This window comes from Sardina pilchardus, chromosome 1 (assembly GCF_963854185.1).
Source record: "Sardina pilchardus chromosome 1, fSarPil1.1, whole genome shotgun sequence".
Taxonomy (NCBI): Eukaryota; Metazoa; Chordata; class Actinopteri; order Clupeiformes; family Clupeidae; genus Sardina; species Sardina pilchardus.
Genome location: NC_084994.1, coordinates 35,179,807 through 35,202,817, shown reverse-complemented (window position 1 = coordinate 35,202,817; position 23,011 = coordinate 35,179,807). Strand labels below are relative to the sequence as shown.

At 45.1% G+C, this 23,011-nt stretch overlaps 1 protein-coding gene across 2 annotated transcripts; it reads left to right on the top strand.

Annotated features, from left to right (window-relative positions):
• The first annotated feature begins 206 nt into the window (after positions 1-206).
• Positions 207-22,162, top strand: wbp1lb (WW domain binding protein 1-like b). 2 transcript variants are annotated; one of them, XM_062543247.1, is made up of 4 exons: positions 207-460; positions 6,759-6,861; positions 13,002-13,163; positions 18,168-22,162. In XM_062543247.1, the coding sequence occupies exons 1-4, from the start codon at positions 344-346 to the stop codon at positions 19,118-19,120; spliced, it is 1,335 nt and encodes a 444-aa protein (XP_062399231.1). In that variant the 5' UTR covers positions 207-343; the 3' UTR covers positions 19,121-22,162. The 2 variants fall into 2 exon arrangements, with proteins under 2 accessions (XP_062399231.1, XP_062399239.1); XM_062543255.1 differs by lacking the exon at positions 207-460 and adding an exon at positions 4,807-5,083.
• Positions 22,163-23,011: the final 849 nt, after the last annotated feature.

Sequence of the window (23,011 nt, the reverse complement as noted above, 5' to 3'; positions counted from 1 at the left end):
TACCTCTTCGACTGGGAGCAACGCGTGATTGGCTGAATGTCCTCCAGCTGATTACTTTTGCCCAATCCCAGTGCAGAGTGCTTAGTGGGCGGACAGAAACACAAGTTGTTCTCATCACGTTGTGCACATGGAGAAGGATGTGACTTCGCCACACCCAGCTGATCCAGCGTTCCAGTTTGAAGGCACAGCTTGTGTAACAGCTGGAACAGCCAGTGGAACCGGCGGCAATTAGCCGGGCGAAGGTTGTGTCTCCTTCAGCGGGCCAATTATGTGCAACCAAGAAGGCGGCGCATGCTGCGGCCTGTTTGAGTTGTGATACTGGTCAACTGAACAACTCCGTTCCATGTCGACTGTCGACACTCAGGCTAGCCGACGGAGGCCGAATGTGTCCAGTTTGAAAATGGGTTTGTTTCTTTACGTAGCTGGTCCTGTCAAGCCTACGGAGGCCACAGTCAACGAGGTAAGTGCACTTGATGTTCTCTAAGCTACGTTTTTTTACTGATGCTCGTAACTCACCATGTACAACTAGGCTATAACGAGAGAATATTCTTCCTAATGAAGTATTGTTAAAGTCTATCTCAGTGCTCTAGATGATTAGCTTGTTTACATAGCTAGCTCACCAGCCCACAGTCGGTCGCAGTAAACTTGTCACATTCGTTATCAGGCTATTACACGATATTACATCAGCTGAGAGACCACTAATGGTTACCATACACAAAAAGTAAAGTTGTTGTGTTTGTTCTTGATTTGACCACATCTGCAGCGAAGGATCTTGGAGCGGCACATTATCTGTGGACAAATTAATTAAGTGGTAACAGTTATATTATTGTTAGCCCAGAAGTTCAGCCGGTTTCTTGATTAAAGTTGAAAGAAACTGAAGGAGCATAACGTTTTACGTTTAGTTAGCTAACTTGGCTGTCCGACAGCGACTTGTTGAAGTGACCCAACATGTGTGAACGAATTGAATAGTCTGTTTGAATGTGAGCACGAGGTTATCACTGCATGTCACACTATCTCAAACACCACCGTTAGGCCACTGAAGTAATCAGTTCAGTTTCGCCCTGTCAGTGTAGCACGTTACAACGAGGGTCTTCTGCTCTAGAGGGGAAAAAAGAGATGAACTATGTATTGTCTTATCAGTTGGCAAGTACCTTGCACTACACAATGCATAGTAAACATATGACGGGTGCAGTAAAAGTCAGACACACGTGGCGATCAACTTACGTAATGTATGGATGGTATCTGTTGTTAGACAGGTTGTTACAGGGTACAAGTGACAGCCGAAGGGGCTAACGTGTTTGATTAGAATATAGCCAGGGGTGTAGCAGGTAGCAGTAGCCAGCCTATACTGCATGACCTAAACTTCAGTGGGCAAAATGGAAGCACATCATTCAATATCAGACACTGTCCGTAAAAAACATGTTCATGTCAGCTAAAAAGTTGTATTGAAATCAGTGTGAACTGTATCAGTAATCATTGGCATATTCAGGAGTGTCAGGAATGGCAGGAGTGATCAAATGAGTTTTTACTGTTTTTAAGATGATGGTAACTGGTGATTGGTATAACTTGTCCAGACATAGAACAGGAAGAGCCATGCACACTTGCCTTCTGTGTCCTGCTCCTGTCTGTGTTGATGGGCTCCTCTTGTCTCACCAAAGATGAATCTGTTTAATGCAGTTGGACCTAGTGTTTTCGTTTGTTTGTTTATTTGTTTTCCTTGACACAAGGAAGAGCTGTTTATGGCCTTTATGTGCCATTTTATTATATATACTGTGTGTGTGTGTGTGTGTGTATATATAGATATTTAGCACTTTATAATACGTAATAAATTGTAATATGCTACTACTACATCAACACTTAGCAAGGCAGCTGTTGTCTATTTTACATCAGTTTTCCTCACTGTATAGCCAAGTTATGCTTAAAAGTGTCTGTTCCCTTGTTTGTGTTTTGAGTTCTCAATGAAAGTTGAAAGGTAGAACTGAAACGTTCCATATTGTTTTGATGGAAGGTCAGGTGACCAGTGGTAGATCAGGACAGGAGGGTATTATTTTTATAGGCCGTGGTATGAATGTACATATCTTGCTCTGGGGGGGGACCCTCCTGAACCTCTCTAGAAAAGTGGTCAGTCACCCTTCTATGTTTGAGGAAACCCTGGCCAGTCAGCAAGTCACACCATGGGTGCCTCTCAAACCTCTCTCCTCGATGCTCGGTCCTCCAGGCTCGTTCCCACTGATCTATAACTAACACTGGATAGAGTATCCCATTGTTGCCGCCCCATCAGTTAGGACGAGGACCGAGGAAGGAAGGGGGGATAGATAAAAAGACGAACGAGAGGCACTCCATGTCTCCAATGTGGCCTATTGAACATGAACATTTTGCTAAGTCCCACTGGTCCACCACATTGGTTCACACTAGCACTGCGGAGATATGTGAGCCTTTTCATGATTATTGTGGATAAAATAATGAACACAACAGATAAAAGGGTATAGATCGTCTTGTAAGACATCTGAACAAAATGAATCCGATTCACCCTTACAATTTCTTTTAGCCTTTTGTGTGATTTGGTCATTTTTGTGGCAAACAGATCACAAGTGGAGTGGGTTGGAGAGTCTGTAGCCTGTATTTAATATGAAAGAAGAACAGTATAGCAACCTGAATCCTGATCAACTTGATAAACAAAAGATTGTGTTTTGTATTACATTTGCACTATCACAACATCATCAATGCCATGACTAAATAATCTCGGCTATTGTCAGATACAGTATGCTGTGACACCAAGTTTTCACACCAAAATCTCACACCCAGTTTGAACCTCGGCAAGATTCTCGAGGCGTAGAGCCAAACCTCCAAAAATGTATTCGCCCGTTGTCAACAGTGTTTCATCAGCCTGCGAGTAAATCCAATGCACGCATCCTCCAGTTTTTCTGTTGCTATTAGTTTAGCCATGAAATACCTGAGCTATTCAGATGAACAGCCATGAAAAGGTTTCTTCATACAAGACATATGAGTCCTAATCCCGTGTGGGTGGAAAGCTGGTGGCGACTTGTGAGTGGAGAAGGCGATGGCAGCTGTCCACTTCAGAGCAATTAAACTGAGAGGAGTTTGGATCAGATAAGGGGATTAAATGCTTCTTAATACCATATCGAATGCAGATCACAAAAGCCCAAAAAGTGCTTAGCTTGGCTAAGGGGAGGGAGGGGGGGGGGGGGACAATATGAGACGGTTAAGGCGCCCCATGCTGGGAGTGTGTCTGGTGTCTTCCCGTTTCAGCAGTGTCTCATAAGGGTTTGGAGTGGCTTGAAGCCATTTAGCTGATGATGATGATGATGATGATGATCCTCTGGCAGGGTAACGCAACCCACTCCCTTCTCAGAAGCCAGAGAAGAAGAGCCGCTCGTCTTGTCTGTCAGTTGTTTATCGGCTGAGACGAGAGGTTTTTGTCTGCCGAGCGGCTCTGTCTCACGCTGTCTGTGGGCGCCCGTGTTTAGAGAGAGAGAGAGAGAGGGCACTTATTTACCAAGGAGATGGCTCAGAAAATAAGTCGTAATTGGACCCAGCAGTCAGTACGAATGAGTTAGTGTCACGTAGAGCGCTGCGCTGCGCCACTGGTGCACAGGGAAACCAAGACATGGTTCAGTTTGGTTCAGTCAGGCCTGAACTTTCAAGACAGAACAGGATCAGAAACAGATTTGAACAGCACACAGTTGGCATTAACCATAGGTGTGTGTGTGTCTGTGTGTGTCTGTGTGTGTGTGTGTGTGTGTGTGTGTGTGTGTGTGTGTGTGTGTGTGTGTGTGTTTACTAGTATGTACAGGTCAGGTTGGAGGGTAGATTGGGGGTTATGAGCCTACTTGAAGGAAGACCTTGACCTCTCTGGCTTAGTATAGAAATGTGTGGAATTTCCATTGTATGGCTCGGAGTGCCTCCGAAAAGGCAGCTTTACAACACACACACACACACACACACACACACACACACACACTGGTCCTGCCCGAACAGCTTGCTGTGGTGTGGCCATCTGTAGGGGACGGTGGTTGTTGTGTTGTGTTGTGTCAACAGGAGTGTGTTTGTGTTTGCTTTTGTACAGACGCACCAGAGTGTGTGTGTGTGTGTGTGTGTGTGTACAGTGTGTGTGTGTCTTGTGTGCCATGTATGAGAGTGCTTGCCAAGTCAAAAGTATGTGGGCTCCAGTGTGCTGAAACTGAGTCAATGTGAGAACGAAGAGGAAAAAAAACTGTTCGAGAGGAGAGGACGGAAGAGAACAAAATGTTTTGTTTTGTATGTGTTTTATATGGTTAGTGAGAGAGTGGTGTGATGTGGTGTGGTCTAGCTGGAGAAGGGCTTTGTTTCACTGGCCTGACTGTACGTTGTGTGTGTGTGTGTCTGTGTGTGTGTATGTCTGTGTGTGTGTGTGTGTGTGTGTGTGTGTGTGTGTGTGTGATTGTGTAAGAGAGAGAGACAGAGACAGAGAGAGAGGGAGAGGAAGTGTATAGTGATAGAGAGATTGAGAGTATAAAAGAGATACAGGGTAACACAGGAATGGCAAGCCTCATAACACACACCCTGAACAGTTGAGACACACACACACACACACACACACACACACACACACACACACACACACACACACACACACACACACACACACACACACACACACACCAGCTCTGAATACAGAGAGAGCACCTTATTATAAAGTGCCCGTACTCATGGCTCACTCTACACTGCTGGCTGGAAAATTCCGTAGAGCAATCCCTGTCCCCTCCTTGGACTTGTTTTGTTCTCTGTGTGTGTGCGTGTCTGTGTGTGTGCGTGTCTGCGTGTGTGTGTGTGTGTGTGTGCATGTCTGTGTGTGCGTGCATGTCTGTGTGTATGTGCATGTCTGTGTGTGTGTTTGAGAGAGAGAGAGGGAGAAAGGGAGGGAGAGAGAAAGAGAGAGAGAGCGTGATTGAGTGTGTGTGTGTGTGTGTGTGTGTGTGTGTGTCTTTTTCCCCCCTTGGCATTGTGGCCCTGCGGTGTAGAAGGAGCACACCGGACTGAGGAGCAGCTGATGAGGATGCCTCTCCCCGCGAGCACATGGCCGGTAGCGGACCCTCACATCTCACTCTTCTCTACCGCGTAATGATTAACTGACGCTCAGAGACACGACATCGAGAGGGAGGGAGAGAGAGAGAGAGTAGGAGATAAACTTAGGACAGTGATAGATTGTTTTAAAGCGCTCTTCTTTATTTGATTTTTTTTTTTTTGCTTTAAAAAGGTGAGTGGACTGATCGTCCCCCCCACCCCCTCGGGACAGCCTTTGAGACAGCTGAGGCTTTCAGTGTTTTTCCGTGATAAGCTGGAGGCTGGAGCTGCTTTTAGTCATAGTCAGAGGTTTCCTGTCTCGTTTGAAAAAGTGAAGGGAACTCTTTTCATTGTTTACGTGTCAATGGACCATGCTCTCTGTGTTAAGTTGTCTGCCCTCCCCCCCTCCCCTGTTCGCTGCTGTTGTCTGACTCAAACAATCAGCATTTAACGCAAGTTCTCTTTCACCTTATCTAATCCCTGGCCTCAGCTGTTAGATTGTGCAGTGTGGCCCTTGGCCACGGGAGGGGTTTGGCTGTTTGCATTGTGCTCTGAAATGATTTTGTGAGGCAACACTTTGTGGCGAGACTGATGCAACGCGAAGCTGCAACGAGCCGAGGAGTTTGACACGGGTCAGCAGGTTGGGTTGTGAGCTGGGGCAAGCTTTGGCTTGACTGACCCCCTTCATGTGACGTCTGGACTTGGAGAGAATCATTTAAAGCTTTTTTTTTTTTTCATTCTTTTTTTTTTGAGGAAAGTGGTGGTTTTGGTGAGGATGTGAGGGGAGAGGATCAGAACTTTGATGTTTATCTTCATGTGACGTCTGGACTCGGAGAGAATCATTTAATGCTTTTTTATTTCCGCCAAGGAAGTTATGTTTTCATCGGAGTTTGTCTGTCTGTCTGTCTGTTTGTTTGTTTGCAAGATAATTAAAAAAAGTTATGGATGGATTTCAACGAAAGTTTCAGGGAAGGTCTAAATTGACCCAAGGAAGAAACGATTACATTTTAGAAGTAAGAGTGATCCATATTACCGTCTGGATCCAGGAAGCGGTTATGTTTTTGCTTGGCGGAGAGGTCTGCGCTCTCACAGAGCTTTTCTAGTTTTTTTTGTGGAAAGTGGTGGTTTTGGTGAGGGGGAGAGGATCAGAACTGTGACGTTTATCTAACAGTCAGCCCCCCCTCCTTTCAAACAGCTGGGACACTGCTGTCTCATAAGGGCAGGGACCCTTGTGGGGGATTGCTTTGGGATCTCGTTTAGTACAGTTGTGTTGGAACACACGAGGACAGCCCTTACTTCATTGTTGTAAAATGTGTTGTCGATTCCATTGTGTTTGTACATGGTACACAAGGGGCGTTCGTACAGTACAGTATGTCAGAGTTATGATGCTGCATTCCAAGCTGACTCTTCAACAGTAGGATGGGATCTGGATGAGTTCAGATTGGTCACAGATCCAATCAAATCATTGATTCATTTAATAATCTCACTATTAGGGCTGTTTCATATAGTTCGATATCTGACTGTTATGCCACTGATACAATGTTTTGTCTTCCATTTTTTTCCCACATACCTCCTCCAACTCTCTCTCTCTGTCTCTCTCTCTCTATTTCCCCCTCTCTCTCTCTCTCTCTCTCTCTCTCTCTCTCTCTCTCTCTCTCTCTCTCTCTCTCTCTCTCTCTCTCTCTCTCTCTCAGAATGTAATACACTGTGAGGGCCTAAACAACCAGAGCTATGTGTGTGAAGTGGGCCACTGTTGCGGCAACACGCAGTGCTGCAGCTACTACTACGAACTCTGGTGTAAGTGTTCTTCATCTCCCTCTTCCTCATCATCCCTGTCCTCCTCATCATCCCTCTCTTTCTCATTATCCCTTTCTTCCTCATCATCCCTCTCTTCCTCCTCATCCCCCTCTTCCTCATCATCCCTCTCTTCCTCCTCATCCCTCTCTTCCTCATCATCCCTCTCCTTCTCATCATCCCTCTCTCTCTCATTATCCATCTCTTCCTCATCACCCCTCTCTTTCTCATTATCCCTCCCTTCCTCATCATCCCCCTCTTCAGGTTAAACTTGGTTCAACTTTCAAAGCGCAATGCGAACATATTCAATTGTCAGTTGAGGGCTTGAGGCAATGGAGCCGTAGACCGTAACTTAGGAACAAGATAGATCTTATTATGATCTGAGTGTCGCGTTAAGGGCCGTTCGCACCAAGAACGATAACGATAACGATAACTATAACCATAACGATAAAAGCGTCCACACTGGCCAAATAGAAGAAAAGTCTCTCCTCATGTTAATGAATGTGATGGCTAGAATATTATGGGTTCTGATTGGCTGTTAGCTTTTTATCGTTCTCAAAATCGCTCTGAAAGTGATCAACAACGACATCGTTCTTCATGTCGTTATCGTTATAGTTTAGGTGTGAACGTTGTCATTCATATTAACGAGAGCGATATTTGTTTATAGTTATCGCTATCGTTATCGTTCTTGGTGTGAACGGCCCTTTAGGCTTTACCGCTGCCACTTTGTCATCTATTGTTCTTCTTTGCCCGTTTTTTGAGAACGCCTCTTCTCCTAGAGAGTTTGAGCTATCGATGCGGTTCAAACACAAAAAAAATCAGGCCCGATCCGGTGTAGTTTGCTTGTTAATGTCGGATGGCTGCCGGTTGTCGTTTCTCCGGTATTCCCGTTTTTAGACCCTTGTAGTTCTGCAATGCTCCACCAGAGGCGTTTCCCCATTGAAATGAATGGGGGACTCTTCAGGCGTTTTTTTCGGCCGCCCTAGTGGTCTGTAGCGGTAGAACCACGCTTGCAATTTCTGGAGCCCTCGGGCACGCACCCATGCTCTACTCCAGGAAGTGTCATGTGAAGTCTCATGAAAAGGCACGGCAGACTGACCGATTGAGGAGTTTTGTAAAATATACACGCTAAAGCTGTAGGGGAAGCTCTGCAGAGAAATATGCAAGCATAAAACGAGCGAAAACGTAAATTGAAAGCGAAACCGACGATGAAATCGCCAATCCTGCATAGTTTTCCTTTAAGGTGATGATAAATGGAGCAGCGTTTTTGAGCAGTGTTGCTAGGCAACCACATAACTGGTTCCATTTATTTGTGATTGAAGGATCATGACAAATTGCTTACTGATAATTAAAGTTCTCCAGAAAAGAAACGGTTGCCCAATAGCAATGGGAACATGCCAGAACCACAACAATGAGGAACCGTTCCCCGGAGCGTCGTTCGGAGAGTTGCCCCATCTCTAATCAGCTTTAGCGTCGCCACGATCGTCATCGCGGATTCAACGCCCCAACTAGTAATTAGATCATTTTCCTGCAAGCCTCTTCTGAATTTGGTTTGGGAGAAAAATGAATGTGACGTTTGAATTTAGAGATCCTCGTGATTTAGATGGAAAGCAACCTGAAAAAAGTTGGCTTCAGTAGGTTTCTCAGAAAAAAATGGAGCTAGACTGCTAGTTCAGACAGGCCACAGCTTCCCTGACGGGTCCAGCTGATTGCTCAGCTGATCACCTCCGCTGCTGTGTCACTACTGGCGGAGATCATTCAGAGCGCCTTATCGAAGCTGCCTTAGTCTACCTTCTGTCTGCCGCTTCACAGCAAGCCTTTATCTGACCCACCTCCACCCCATCTCCTCCTCACACATGTACTGCTGACTTATTTATCCACGTTTGTCATTGACTGCGTTTACATGCACTTTAGTATTCCGGGAACAGTATCCCGGTTTCTCTGGGAGTACACCTAGCATAACCGGGATACTCGTAACCGGGGTTCCGAAATCGGGATATGATGTTTACATGTGCAAATACAAAACTGGGAGACTTCAAAACCCCGATCATAACCGGGATACCAAAGTGCATGTAAACGCAGTCATTGACGTCTGCTCTGTTCTGTACCCATGGGGGGTTGATCTTTGCTGCTCCTCCTGCCTTAAAGCTCTCCGTGTTTGCACATGGAAGAGCAGGAGGCTCCCAGAACAGAGCATATTACCGGCAAAATGTAATGTTATGCAAATAGTAAATAAAGCTATGTCATCTCATCTCAGCATCCACTTTGTTTTAGCCAAATTGCCCAGATGCCATCTCTGGCTGGGGGAGAAAAAAAAAAGACTTGACTACATGTTGGTGTCCACTTTTGTTTGTGTTGAGCAGAGTTCTGTGTATTCAGTGATTTACAGACATTGACTAAAAATGTTAATGTTTACTGAAAGACCATCTTGCCAGAAGATCTAAGGACAGCATAGCGTATTTGCATAGCCAGGATTCCATGGCATCGCAGTCTTTTTTTTTTTTGTTTAGGATTGTTTAGGACAGTCAGCACCACGCCGCTTGCGAAATGACTGACTGAGTGGGCATCCGGACCTTCCGGCTGCCACCGGCAAGGCCCTGCCCCAGCTGGTAGTTGCCATCGCTAGCCCCCCCTGCCGTTCGCCATCTCTAATTACAGTTATCACCGGCCGTCATCATGGGAACACTCAGCGCAGAGCGCAACGAACTCCCATCACTCGATCTGCGCTCACGGCTATCTGCACCTCTGCCCCTATCCCTTCCAGTCAAAATGCAGACTCCACTGCAAAGAGAGTGTGTCTTGTGAATGCTCGCTCTGTGGCGAACAAGGCCCACGTTTTAAATGACTTATTTACCAAAGAGGAATTGGATTTTATGTTCGTGACAGAGACCTGGCAGCAGAACTCTGATTTTACCCATCTTAATGAATTGTGCCCTGTCGAGTGTTCGTTCATTGGCTCCCCTCGGCTGTCAGGCCGTGGCGGAGGCATAGCCATGGTGTGGAGGAATTACTTTGCTTGTCAGTTGGTGAACTCGGACACCTATTCCTCCTTCGAACTGCAAATCACCCGTGTAGGTCGGCTTGAACCGATATATTGCATTCTTATATATTGTCCACCGGGCCCGGCCGGGCAGTTTATCTCTGATTTTATTGACTTCATGTCCTCCGTTATCAAGCTTGAGAAACTGCTTTTATTGGGTGATTTTAATCTGCATGTGGACAATGATAACAATCACGCAGCCAAAGAATTTTTAAGTGTTACTGCATCACACAACCTGATTCAACATGTTCATGAACCCACACATGCGGCTGGCCATATTTTAGATCTTGTTTTTACCCTTGGGCTAGATGTTAAGGGATTGCGGTGTGAGGATCTGCTCATTAGCGATCATAAGTGTATTTTCTTTGATGTTTTAACAACTGCTGAACCCCCCTGTCAGAGGATGGTGTCACGTTCCCGCATCATAACTGAATCTACTGTTGAGCAATTCACGGCTCATTTTAATAGCTTTAACAATGACAGTGATGATGTAAATTGTTTACTCCAGGCATTCAATGATCACTGCTCTTCTGTTTTAAATATTGTGGCACCGCTTAAATCCAAAACCAGACCCATCCGTAGGCCTTCACCCTGGATAACGGAGGCTGTCCGATGTCATAGGAGGAAGTGCCGCAAAATAGAACGGCTATGGAAAGCCACAGGACTTGAGGTTCACCGTCTTTATCTTAAAGACCTTATGCGTGATTTTAATAGCCTGGTGACTAAATCAAGATCAGCATATTTCTCCAGCTTGATCTCCTCCTCTAAGAAAAACCCTAAGGTCTTGTTTGACACAATTAACAAGATTGTCGCCCCTCCTGCTAACATGGTAATAACACATTCCCAAAATGACTGTGATAACCTGCTTGCATTTTTTGTGGATAAGGTAATGTCTATCCGAGCCAGTATACAGCCAATGCCTTACCCCCACAACCGTAGTCAGCCTCCTCCCCCTCAACTTGTCACTCTGGAGTCCTTTCAGCCTATCAGTGTTGTGGATCTGGTTGCCATCACCAAGAGAATGAGGTTACCATCCAGTCCGCAGGACATACTTCCAACATCACTAATTTCTAAGGTTTTACCTTCTATTGGACCCACCATTGTTGATATAATTAACTCCTCGCTAGCCTCAGGCTGTGTCCCTACCTTTTTCAAGCATGCCATTATCCAACCTACGCTTAAAAAAACTAACCTGGACCCAACAGTGCTAAAAAACTATAGGCCCATATCCAAATTACCTCTGTTCTCCAAGATTCTGGAAAAAGTTGCTGCTAACCAGCTCACTGGTGTTCTTGAACAGTTTGAGCTATTGGACACTTTTCAGTCTGGCTTCCGAAAACAGCACTCCACGGAAACTGCCCTCGTGAGAGTGCACAATGACATTCAGATGGCCTCTGACTCTGGCTGTTGTTCTGTGCTGGTGCTCCTCGACCTCAGCTCTGCCTTTGATACTGTGGACCATGGGATAATGATCAATAGGCTGCGAGACTGGGTGGGCATCTCTGGCATTGCTCTTGACTGGTTCACATCGTACCTTGCTGAAAGAAGTTTTGCCGTATCGATTGGTGAATTTCTATCACCCCAGGCCCCCCTGTCCTGTGGCGTCCCCCAGGGGTCAGTGCTGGGCCCTATACTGTTCTCCCTGTACATGCTCCCCTTGGGCCAGATCATACAGAGTTTTAACATTGCCTACCATTTTTATGCCGATGACATGCAGCTCCATTTTACCTTTAGGCCAAACGAGGCCCATAATCTTGCTATACTGCTTGACTGCTTGTCTGCCATTAAGGGTTGGCTAGCAGAAAACTCCCTACAGCTAAATGTGGATAAGACAGAGGTCTTAGTTGTTGCGCCTGATAAAGTGCTGCCCATGATACAGCAGAACCTAGGCAGTCTCTCAAGCCTAGTGCGCCCTAGCATAAGGAACTTAGGGGTGATCTTTGATAAGTCTCTGTCTTTTGACAGCCACATCAAATCACTCACCAAATCCTGTTTCTTTCACCTGCGGAATATATGCAAGCTGAGGTCTGTGGTTTCCCAGTCAGAGTTGGAAATGCTCATTCACGCCTTCATTTCATCCCGTATTGACTACTGTAATGCCTTGTTCTCTTCACTCAACAAATCTGTACTCCACCGTTTGCAATCCATTCAGAATGCAGCTGCCAGACTCCTCACCAGGTCAAACAGACGCACCCATGTCACCCCTCTCCTTCACTCCCTTCACTGGCTCCCTGTGGCTTACAGGATCCAATTCAAAATTTTAACATTAGCATATAGAGCCCTCCATGGTCAGTCTCCTACTTACCTCACCAACCTCATTCACCCTCACTCCGCTCCCCCCTCCCTCCGATCCAACAACCACAACCTGCTTGCCATACCCCGCACTCGCCTCAAGACCTGTGGTGATAGGGCGTTTGCTGCTGCAGCCCCCAAACTGTGGAATGCACTACCCATGGAGGTTAGGTCTGCGGGCAGTACTGACCTTTTTAAAGGGAGGTTAAAAACCCACCTCTTCAGGATGGCCTTTTTAAACCTGTGATACTACCTTTTTAATTCCCTATTTTACTTATGGCCCTTTTCTTTTCTTTTATTATTTCCGTCTCTTTTTTATTCTCTTAAAAAATGTGTATTTCATGCCTGACTTTTATTCTTGTTTTTGTATTTTATTATGTACTGTAAAGCACTTTGTGATTTTATCTGTGAAAAGCGCTATACAAATAAAATACTTACTTACTTACTTATGGAAAACGTTGTGTATTCAGTGATCTGCAAGCATCAGCATAACAGCTGAGATATTGTGTAAGAATTTAAAAAGAGTCAACTGAAATGACCCGTAAGTCTACATAGCATGTCTCCATAGTCTACATCCATGAGCGTACCTGTGGGAGGAATGCCGTAATTTCACGACTATTAGCCGCGGCTTATACATTGATTTTTATTTTTGAGGGGGGCAGTTAATATGGTGTTGTTGATATGGTTTTGTTTCTTTTGACCTCCATAAAACTCTGTCCTGTGCCTTATATGCAGGAAATTACTTGTACTATACTTTATTTATGCTGTTTGTTTGTTTGTTTGTTTGTTTGTTTGTGTGTTTGTTGTGCAGGGTTCTGGTTGGTGTGGGCCATCATCTTCATCCTGAGCTGCTGCTGCGTGTGCCACCACCGCCGCACCAAGCACCGGCTGCAGCAGCAGCAGCGGCAGCACGAGATCAACCTCATCGCCTACCGCGAGGCCCACAACTACAACTCCATGCCCTTCTACCTAAGTAGGACTCTCTCTCTCTCTCTCTCTCTCTCTCTCTCTCTCTCTCTCTCTCTCTCTCTCTCTCTACCGCGAGGCCCACAACTCCCTTCTAAGTAGGGACGCACGCGGCTCAGAGACGCTTTATCTCTCTCGCTCTCTCTCTTGCTCTCTCTATCTATCTATCTATCTATTGAGAATGAGGAGTCACGTGCCGATTTGGGATGTGGGCGATTTGAGCATACTTCCCTCGGTACACTGCTAGTGTGCACTGAGCGTTTAGTGCCGTTGTGCCCACTCTTCGATGGTTAGTGTTGTCCCAATAACTGCACTATATACTTAAAATGAGTATTCAAAGTGTGCAAGTAGGCGGTTTGAGACACAGCCTACGAACTTTTACTTGTGTTGTGCCCACTTTTCCATGGTTATTATTGTCCCAATATCATGGATAGTATTGTCCCAATATACTTAAACTGAGTATTTGAAGTGTGCAAGTAGGCGGTTTGAGACACAGCCTCTCTCTCTCTCTCTCACTTGTCCCTCTGTTTCACTTTGTACTAATGTACCTGCTAGTCCACAGCTCCAGCTCCATGCCTTTCTACCAGTGAATAAGGCTCAGAGACAGACCACTTCTGCAGCATAAAAACATTTAGTTGCAAATGGAGCTGGAGTGGTCTCTGTGATCTTGTCAAACACTTGGAAGTGTTATCTGGCCTCGAGACGTGATGAATGAGATCCTTGATTCTAGTCACAGGACGTCAAGAGGTCATGTCTAAAGTTTGGCCTCAATGTGGTTGACAACGAGTGGTGCAAACAGTTCATTTTAAACATTAACCAATGCAAAAAGTTACAACTAGTGGGGCATATTCAAACAGAAAAGGATAGTGGTGCTTTTGTCAAGTTTGGTGGGTGGGTGGATTGGAGGGTTTTGTTAGGTTTGGTGAGTCTGTGATTTTGTGAAATATTTAATTGATTAAGAAACTGAGACATTTTTATTTGTTTTTAAACGAAAAGCTGTTGGTTTGGTTCACTCACATACACACACACACACACACACACACACACACAGCAATGCCGTCTCGAGACGACCTGTCCGACTTGCGCTCTCGAAATGTTCTGAAGTCAGGAGACTTAACTAACGGCCATTGTCACCTAATAACTCTAAACCCCTGTCTGCTCTCCCCCTCATTCCACACCGGCTTATCTCCTCATAGGTGAACTGATCCCAGATCAGCAGGGAAAAGGATATCGCATGTCTCTGTCCCCTGCAAAAATCCATGAAAGAGGGGGACATTTGACACCTTTGCGGGTTCTGAATGTAACAGGCTGACTGTGTCTGGATCTTGTCTCAAAAAGGCTTTATGGATGTTCCCCTCTTTTTTTTTTCTCGCCGTGACAAACTGGGACATTTTTGAACGTCACGTTCTGTCCCAGCGTAGTGTAAACTGCGTTTGTGTGAGATCACTTCCCTTTCTTCCCCATTTTTTTTTTTTCGCTTTCCAAATGATACTGAGAAGCCCAGTTTACAGTCGCTGCCACCGCCTGGCTTTGACCGTGTGCCAAAGGCCTTGCACAACGGGCACGACTGGCATCTTGTTTTCAGCGCGGACAACGTTGTTTCTGACCTCGGCGACCTCTGCTAAGCTGGTTTCCTCACCAGAGCGGTCCCTGGAGCCTCCGTTTAGCCGGGGCTGTTTCCTTCCTCTGCGCAAGCTGGCCGCCCGGTGGTCACACGACCAGTCGCGGCCTTGCAGTGCTTTTGTCCTCGCTGACTTTTAAAGTCATGAGACTGATCTGATTTTTTTTTTTTTTTTTTTTGTGACAGATGAATGTGTATGAAGGCTTCTGATTGGTGGAATTGTAAGTCACTTGCAGATAGTGTTTTGTTTGTTTGTTTGGGTTTTTTGGTGATATCATGACAAGGCTTATCATTTTAAAAGTGTATGAGGTCTTTGATTGGTGGAATTGTAAATCTTTTTTTTTTAATGTTCAATGTTTGTTCCATGATTTACTGAGCCCGTGGTTTGCCAAGGTATTAATGACACTCTCAACTAATCTCCTTACACCAAACAACTTTGACAAGATTTGGGAAAGATTCTTGAAAGATTGTAGTCTTTTGAGTAAAGCTTGAATGGAGGGTATTAGTTAAAAGACTACAATCTTTCCCAAATCTTGTCAGAGTTGTTTGGTGTAAGGAAGCCATTAGTAATATTACGTGGTGTTGTATTATCTGCTCTGCAATAAGTAACTGAGACCCCTGTCAAAGTGAGTTTTTGAAGCCCAAGAGTTGTGGGGCAGTGAAAGGAGAAATCAGGCAATTTTTTCACATAGATCTCCGTTTCTCGAAGTCACCGAGTACTGAAAAACAAACAAACAAACAAACAAAAGAAAAATTGGTTTTACCTACTGTATAAGTTGCTTGTTTCAACAGCTAAAGCAACCAGGCTAAAGTTACAGCTCTTTTCATGTATTGTAGTGTATCCGAATTTGTGTTACATTTGGCATTTAGCTGACGCTAAGGTTAATTACACAAGGTGAACTTCTCCCCACTTTGGAACATACCCGTAATTTCCCGACTATTAGCCGCGTCTTATACATTGAATTTGCAAAATGTCTTCAGCCATGAGGGCAATACAGGGGGGCAGTTAACATGGTGTTAATATGGTTTTGTTTCTTTTAAATTGCCTAAAACACTGTCAGGAAATTACTGTACTGTAGATATGTCCTAACTGGTGTCCTAACATAATATCTGTTTAATTAGTCACCCTGCAAGAGACGCGATGCAACACGATTTGCTCTGCTATTTTGTTAATGAGAAATATGACGCAATAGAAGGGCATATTGAAAAGATTCACTGTCAAAAGATAACATTGACAGTCGCACGCAGGTGGGGTTAGTGACGAATTTGGATAAGTTAACTCAGAGTAAGTGGTAAACCTCCTAATAGAAGAGCTGTGTGTTTACATGGTTTTACATTCACCTAAGAAAACAATGTCATAAGGCTCTTGTTGTCGGAGGTTTACCTTACTGTTAACTTACTGTACTCCTCAAAACTTCTCCCTAGTCTAACATACTGAGGTCTGTTGGTCAAGTAGTCTGTTATCCAGGTCACAAATGGACAGTCCACCTGCATGCATCTCCGCTTGTCCTTTAGCACTGAAGGCAGCATGGTGTTAAAGGCTCTGGAGAGGCCAACAAACATGACTCTCTCAGTGCCAGCCTTCCCAAGATGGAGTAGACTGAGCGAATACATTTAACCGAATAGATACGCAGTTTTGTATAATATAGGCGCCAATGATTCTAAATCTGATCAGACCCCCTTTGTGAGTTTCTCCAAATGTGATGCTTTGTGAGTTTCTCCAATTTCCAAATGTGATGCTTTTTTTTATTATAAAATGATCAGTTGTTATGAACATTTGAGCTCAACTGCTCCACCAGTAGGTTATCTGACTGTCAATGGACCATAAACCCGATCCGGGCCAAAATGTGTCCGAGCGTATAGCCTAGGCATTCTAGTACTTGCCCTCTCAGCTGGACATGATTGTTTTTGGGTGTATCAGGGAAGCACTTTGCCTAGAGCAAACGTGGAAGTTGAAGAGGGTTAGTTTGCACTGGTGTGCAGGCGCATCTCCACCAATGGGGTCCTGTGCTACCACACTTCCTGCCAGAGGGACTGTTTGCTCTCTGATCGATGTGAGACTACCGTAGTTGGATGACCAAAATGCATGTCTATATATAGCCTTGTCAACAATAAGAACAAGTATGGAAAAAAGTTCACTTGGTGCACTTCACTGCACTGTGTCAAAGTTCAAGCTGTGATGAAACTAGATGGATCTCTTTCAATGTGTGTGTGATTTTGTGCTTTGTCAAACGATGTGTTCAGGAAACTGAAAGATTTTTGTTTCTTTTTGAAAGAAAAGCTGGTTTTTTTCCCCTTTTAACTATTATGCTATGTATTATAAGTAAACAATCAGATAGAACATCTGTAGCATCTTGTTGCAGGTGTTGAACAATCTTAAGCCAACCTTACACAAGATTTTGTGAAAGATTCTTGAAAGATTGTAGTCTTTTTTGATAAGCCAAATCTTGTCAAAGTCTATCAGTGTAAGGTCGGCTTTAGTCGCCGTATGTCCAGCTTTGTCCTTTCTTGTGAAGTGCCTCCGTGTTCATAGGCCACTCTACTGTGTAAACAACACTGCTCTTTTATGTCTGACCCGCAGAGGCGGACATCCCGGGTTCAGAAAGTAAAAGTCCTGCCAAGTATTTGATTCAACCATTTTGGAAACCAGCTCATCCTTATTAGCTGCCAGGTAGAGCAGATAATTAGCGATAGCACCTGTGTTAAGTGCACAGGTAGAAAGATATGGCAGGACCTTTACTCTTTGGAACCAGGAATGTGTGCCTCTGCTGACCCACGTCTCTTTTTTACATTTTCACATTTTTGAGTGCCTCGGATCTATTAGTGATTATCAGTGATACCTGTGTTAAGTGCACAGGTAGAAAGAATATATGGCTGGACTTTTACTCTTTGGAACCAGGAATCTTTCCCTAATCTTGCCAAAGTCTGTCAGTGTAAGGTACTCTCTAGGCTTTAGTCGCCGTAGAAAGTAAAGCTGGCTTTGTCCGTTCTTGTGAAGTGACTCCGTGTTCATAGACCACTCCACTGGCGTAAACAACACTGTATACTCTTGTCAGAAAAAAAAGGTCTGGAGTGCTGCAAGGTGTAAATCCTTTTTGGTGCTCTTCGGTGCAGGGATTTCAGATATAGAAGAAGAAGAGAGATCCGAGGCACTCAAAAATGATGCATATAAAAAGTAGTCCTAATAAATAAAAGTTTTTATATGCATCATTTTTTAGGGCCTCGGAACTCTCTTCTTTTACTTTAGGCTTTAGTCGCCGTAGAAAGTAAAGCTGGCTTTGTCCGTTCTGGCCCTGTTGTCATAGACCACTCCACTGGTGTAAACAACACTGTATACTGTATACTCTTGCTCTGTCATGCCTGACCCCTGTGTCTCTCCTGTGTCTGCAGGGTTCCTCCCCAACTACCTGCTCCCGGACTACGAGGAGGTGGTGAACCGGCCCCCGACGCCCCCTCCCCCCTACAGCGCGCTGCACCCCGCCGCGCCCGCCCTGCCCAGCGGCTGCTGCGCCCACGCCCACAGCCCCGGGGACCAGCCCAGCAGCCTCCTGCTGCCGCCGCCGCCGCCGCCGTCGTCCGCCCTCCAGGCGTCCTCGCCCCCGACCCCGGACGCCAGGAGGCCTCCCGGGCCCGAGGAGATCGACCCCCCGCCGGGCTACCGCCGCCAGCGCAAGACCGCGGACGAGGACGACAAGGAGGAGGAGGAGGAGGAGGAGGAGGAGGAGGAGGAGGAGGAGGAGGAGGAGGAGGAGGAGGAGCACGTCATCGGAGGCCCGGAGAAGCGCGGCGGCACGGGCAGCGGGAGCGCCGGGGACCTGCAGAAGGAGCCTCTGCTGGGGGGGGAGGTGCTGCTGCTGCAGCCGGCTCCTCCTGCTCCGGGGACTCAGGCAGAGAAGGAGAGGGGGGGCGGGGGTGGGGGTCGACACCGACGCTACACCGGTGACTCAGGGATCGAGGTGTGCGTGTGCGGACGCGGCGGTGTCGGGGGGGTCGTCGGCGAGGGCGAGGGCGGGGGTCACAGGGGCTCGCTGGAGATCCGCGACCCCAAAGCGGAACTGGAAGGGCTGCTGAGCGGCGAGCACGAGCGAGGCGGCGACGACGACGACGACGATGGCGGCGGCGGGAGTAACGGCTGCGCGGACGACTTCTGCGAGGCCTGCAGCCAGCGCTCTGACACCGAGGGGCAGGTGGGCGGTGTCGAGAGGAGAGGGGTGGAGAGCAGGGGGGTGATGTCCCCCTCGTCTCAGCCACACCCGCCGCTCACGCCGCCCGTGTGCCTCTTCCTCCACACCATCAACGAGCAGGAGACGCCGCCGTGCAGCGCCACCGAGTCACACAGCTGAGCACCAGCTCCCTCCATCTGGGACAAAGGGAGCGATAGAGAGAGAGAGAGAGATAGAGAGAGAGAGGGAGGGAGGGAGTGAAGGAACTGAAGAAGAGCAATCAGTTTGATGCTTGATGTGCAACACATAGGGGTTTTTTTTTTCTTGAACGTGTGCTTGAACTTGAGTGAATTGTGTGTGTGTGTGTGTGTGTGTGTGAGAGAGTTGTGTGTGAGCTGTGTGTGTGTGTGTGTGTGTGTGTGTGTGTGTGTGTGTGTGTGTGTGTGTGTGTGTGTGTGTGTGTGTGTGTGTGTGTGTGTGTGTGCCCACATAGTATAAGAAGGCTTGTTGCTCGGTCGTTGTCCTTGGGGGTTTAAGTTTAAGCGTATTTTGTACTGAAGCACCTTCCACACACATAACACTGTGCGGTTGTGTTGATGCCGCAGTGGCCTTTTTTTGGGCCTTTTTGCCTTCTGATGGTATTTTTTGGAGGAGTCTCTTTGGGCAGGCCCTCCTTGCTTTATGTCTCTGGATTTGTGCACCCGACACAGCGAGTGTGGTTACTTGTAAACACCCTGCCTGGCTGCCCGGCTCGTTTTTTAAAGATGAGATGAGCAGACAACAGTTAAAGGATCTGAGCAAGACGGCCCTTTCCTGGCTAAATATTTTCACTGAGACTACAGCGCCACCTGGTGGATTCACCAGGGACTATTGTTCAGTTAACTTTTTTTGGTGTGTGTGTGTGTGTGTTTGTGTGTGTGTGTATGTAGGAGGGGGGAAGACGTTAAGCACAAGTCAACATGCCACCAGACAAGTGCCTTTTTTTGCAGATGCAGTCCAAAGCTGTATGTGATGATGTATTTTTTTGCACTACAGGTGCTTTTTTGTTTGTTTGTTTGTTTGTTTTATACCAAAAGAAGATTGTGTGACCTCATGTTTTTTTTTTTTTTTTTTTCGCTTGTTGAACGGAGATCATGAAAATCACGTTAAACCAAAACAACATGATTCCTGTTTTTGCACTTGCTTGTGTTCTTGTTGTGTTCTTACATTTCATTCTCTTTTTTTTGTCCACCGTGTATTACTACAAATATCTGCACAGTCTTAACCAACCCTCGACGGGACCCTTCTCTGCTTGCCTCATCACAATTTGTACAAAACAGTCTCTGTGAAGACATGTTGTACACACCACCTCGAATAATGTCTGTACTGATTAAGTGCTTCTGTGGTTTAGCTTCAAGTGCTTTCTTGGCCACATTGCTACTTTAAAGACCTCACACAGTGCTTTTTACGTGACGATAACCCATATGAAAAATGTCTGCAAAATTCACATATCCCTTTATAAACATGTATAAATGATAACAGTGTGTTATTAACACATAATTATGGTCCCTTTCATATACACTAACATATATGACCTCTCTCGCATGTTAAAGGGCATTATGCCATTTCAGCTTGAAATGTATATGCAAGTTCTTTACTACAAAATTCTTCACACAGCTATATTCTACATGACATGTGTAATGTATGTGTTTATAGACCTTTTTTTCATATGGGTAGTCAGTTGCTGACTCCTGTCAGACATTGCTATAAGCTTTGCAGTGTATTTGACATAATATGAGAATGTCTCACACAGGAGATCCAGGTTGTTGTACTGTATGACTTAAAGGGGTGACATGTTTGTCCATGGGTGCCGGGGAATATCTCAGGTTGACATTACCGAAATAGTCCTTTCTGAATCAGAGTGAACTCACTTGTTGTACCATGTCTAGAGAATTGTTGTTGTTGTTATTACAGTCGAATGATATGGCCTAAGCGCGCCTATTAGAGTGATGATGGTGATGATGATGAGAAGATGAAGGATGCTGACAGTGATGATGAAGACAATGATATTGATGATGATGGTGAGGAGGAGATGGAGGATGCTGACAGTGATGATGATGAAGACGATGATTAGGTCAAACTGGGAGCGTGTGGCAGACGCCTTATCTGACGCCTCCACCACCCCAGATGATTTGCACACCACAAAGACCCACACACACCTCTGACACAGCATAAACAAAAACAACAAGCACATTCTGCTCTCAAGATTGTCCTAGCCTAAGAGTTAAAAAAAGAAGAAGAAAAATACTCAACCATTTCATAGTCTCTTTTACCTTGTGTACTACATTTCCTCTCCGCATGGCAAACCATTGTAAATGGATGGATAGACATAACCTCAGTTGTTTACAGTCGTTTTCAGTGAGCGGCTTGGAGTGTTTATTTATTTGTTTGCTATTGGTCAGTATGATTTGCATCATTATCATCCTCATCCTCCTCATCATCTCATGCAGAGTTACCATCCCGTGTCTTCACAATCAAAACAGATCATTTAAAAAAAAAAACGATGCAGTTGTAATGCCTTTATGCCTGTATGTTGGATGCTGGGCTTTTGAAATGCAGTTCTTCAGGTTTAAGCTGTTGTAGCATACAGAAGATCTCTCCGCCTAATTCTTATCACATCTGAGAAATTGTTTATACATGCTTACCATTTATAGTTTTGTATAGATATAAAGCAAGTCCTTTAATTTTTATGGTACATATACTATAATCAGTAATTAGTGATTGAAGCAGAACTGTGCCTTTGTGAAAATGTATAATGACGTCAATATAAGCTTCAGAACCACTTTTTTCTTTTCAATTGTAGATAGTGTTATGGTATCTTGGCTGAATCATTTAAATGATTATGTAGAAATTACTGATTTTTCAAACAGAAAAGTATTATGTTCTCGGTTGTTTTGTAGATCCAAAGCATAAAGCCTATTTTGAAATATCAAATATTGTAATGGCGGTCTACGGCATTGAAAAAAAAAAGGAAAATGTCTACATTTTGCAGTGAGTAGATTTTATTCCACTTTTATTTTTTGGAAGGATAAAGATACACACATAGGGCCTTCTAAAATCCCACATATGGTGCATCATTATGTCAAAGATTGTCTGTATCCAGATTGTTTGGAATTCAGGCAAACTTCTCGCCAAAATGAATGTCAAAATGTTTAATAATAAAAAAAGACATTTAAAAGTCTACGAACAGTGTGGGTTCATGTACATTGCCTTCTGTTGATAGTTGCAAAATATGCCATCAAACTCGCACCCTAAGTCACATGAAGTCGTGGACATCATTCTCACACACCACTCACAGACATGAGGACACAGTGACAGTAATGGCCAGATGGAAACAGTTTTGAGTGTGTGTGTGTTTTATATCCTTTAAGTTATCTATTTGCTCGTGATCACCAAATCAATCATAACTATCAGACCAGATTAACTAACTAATGAACTAACTTCTCCTGTGGAAAAGCACAAAGCCAGGGACAGGAGCAAAATTGTGAAGATAAAGAATCAACAATGATATGTGACAGCAGCCCATGAGCCCACTCCATGAAGCAGAGTAGGCTAGCCCAGCTGATCAAAAGTCCACATAGCCTACTGTTATGTAGCCTACCTGTATGATTGAAAAGTTTATCATCCCGGAAATTAGGACCTTTAGAGTTGATCTCTCCCTGCCATGACAAGTGATTCTTTATGGAGAGCAAGTTAATTATTCTGGGGCACTATTGCATTAGAATTGCAGCCCAAAGTTGGAGACCATGTAGCCATTTCCTGCAAACCCGGGTTCCTGGGGAAAGGCTACTACAGAGGAACATGAATTTCCCAAAAGAGTTGGTGAGATATGCCACCGAGAATAGGCCACATTCGTGTGGAGATGGACACAGCACTGCGTGCAGAATGTAAGTAGGCCTACTTAGCCTATGACATAATTTCATCTGTAGGCTATAATTCAACATGCAACATGTGTTTATCACAGCAACTATACGCTATATCATTGGACATGTCGACGAGTTTACATCTTGTCATGGCATTTTTTTTTTTTCA

Excerpts from the sequence above, each read along its gene's own strand:
- wbp1lb (XM_062543247.1), top strand. The coding sequence starts at position 344 with ATGTCGACTGTCGACACTCAGGCTAGCCGACGGAGGCCGAATGTGTCC. Across the intron at positions 461-6,758 it reads CGGAGGCCACAGTCAACGAG|AATGTAATACACTGTGAGGG; the intron begins GTAAGTGCACTT and ends TCTCTCTCTCAG. Across the intron at positions 13,164-18,167 it reads CTCCATGCCCTTCTACCTAA|GGTTCCTCCCCAACTACCTG; the intron begins GTAGGACTCTCT and ends CTGTGTCTGCAG.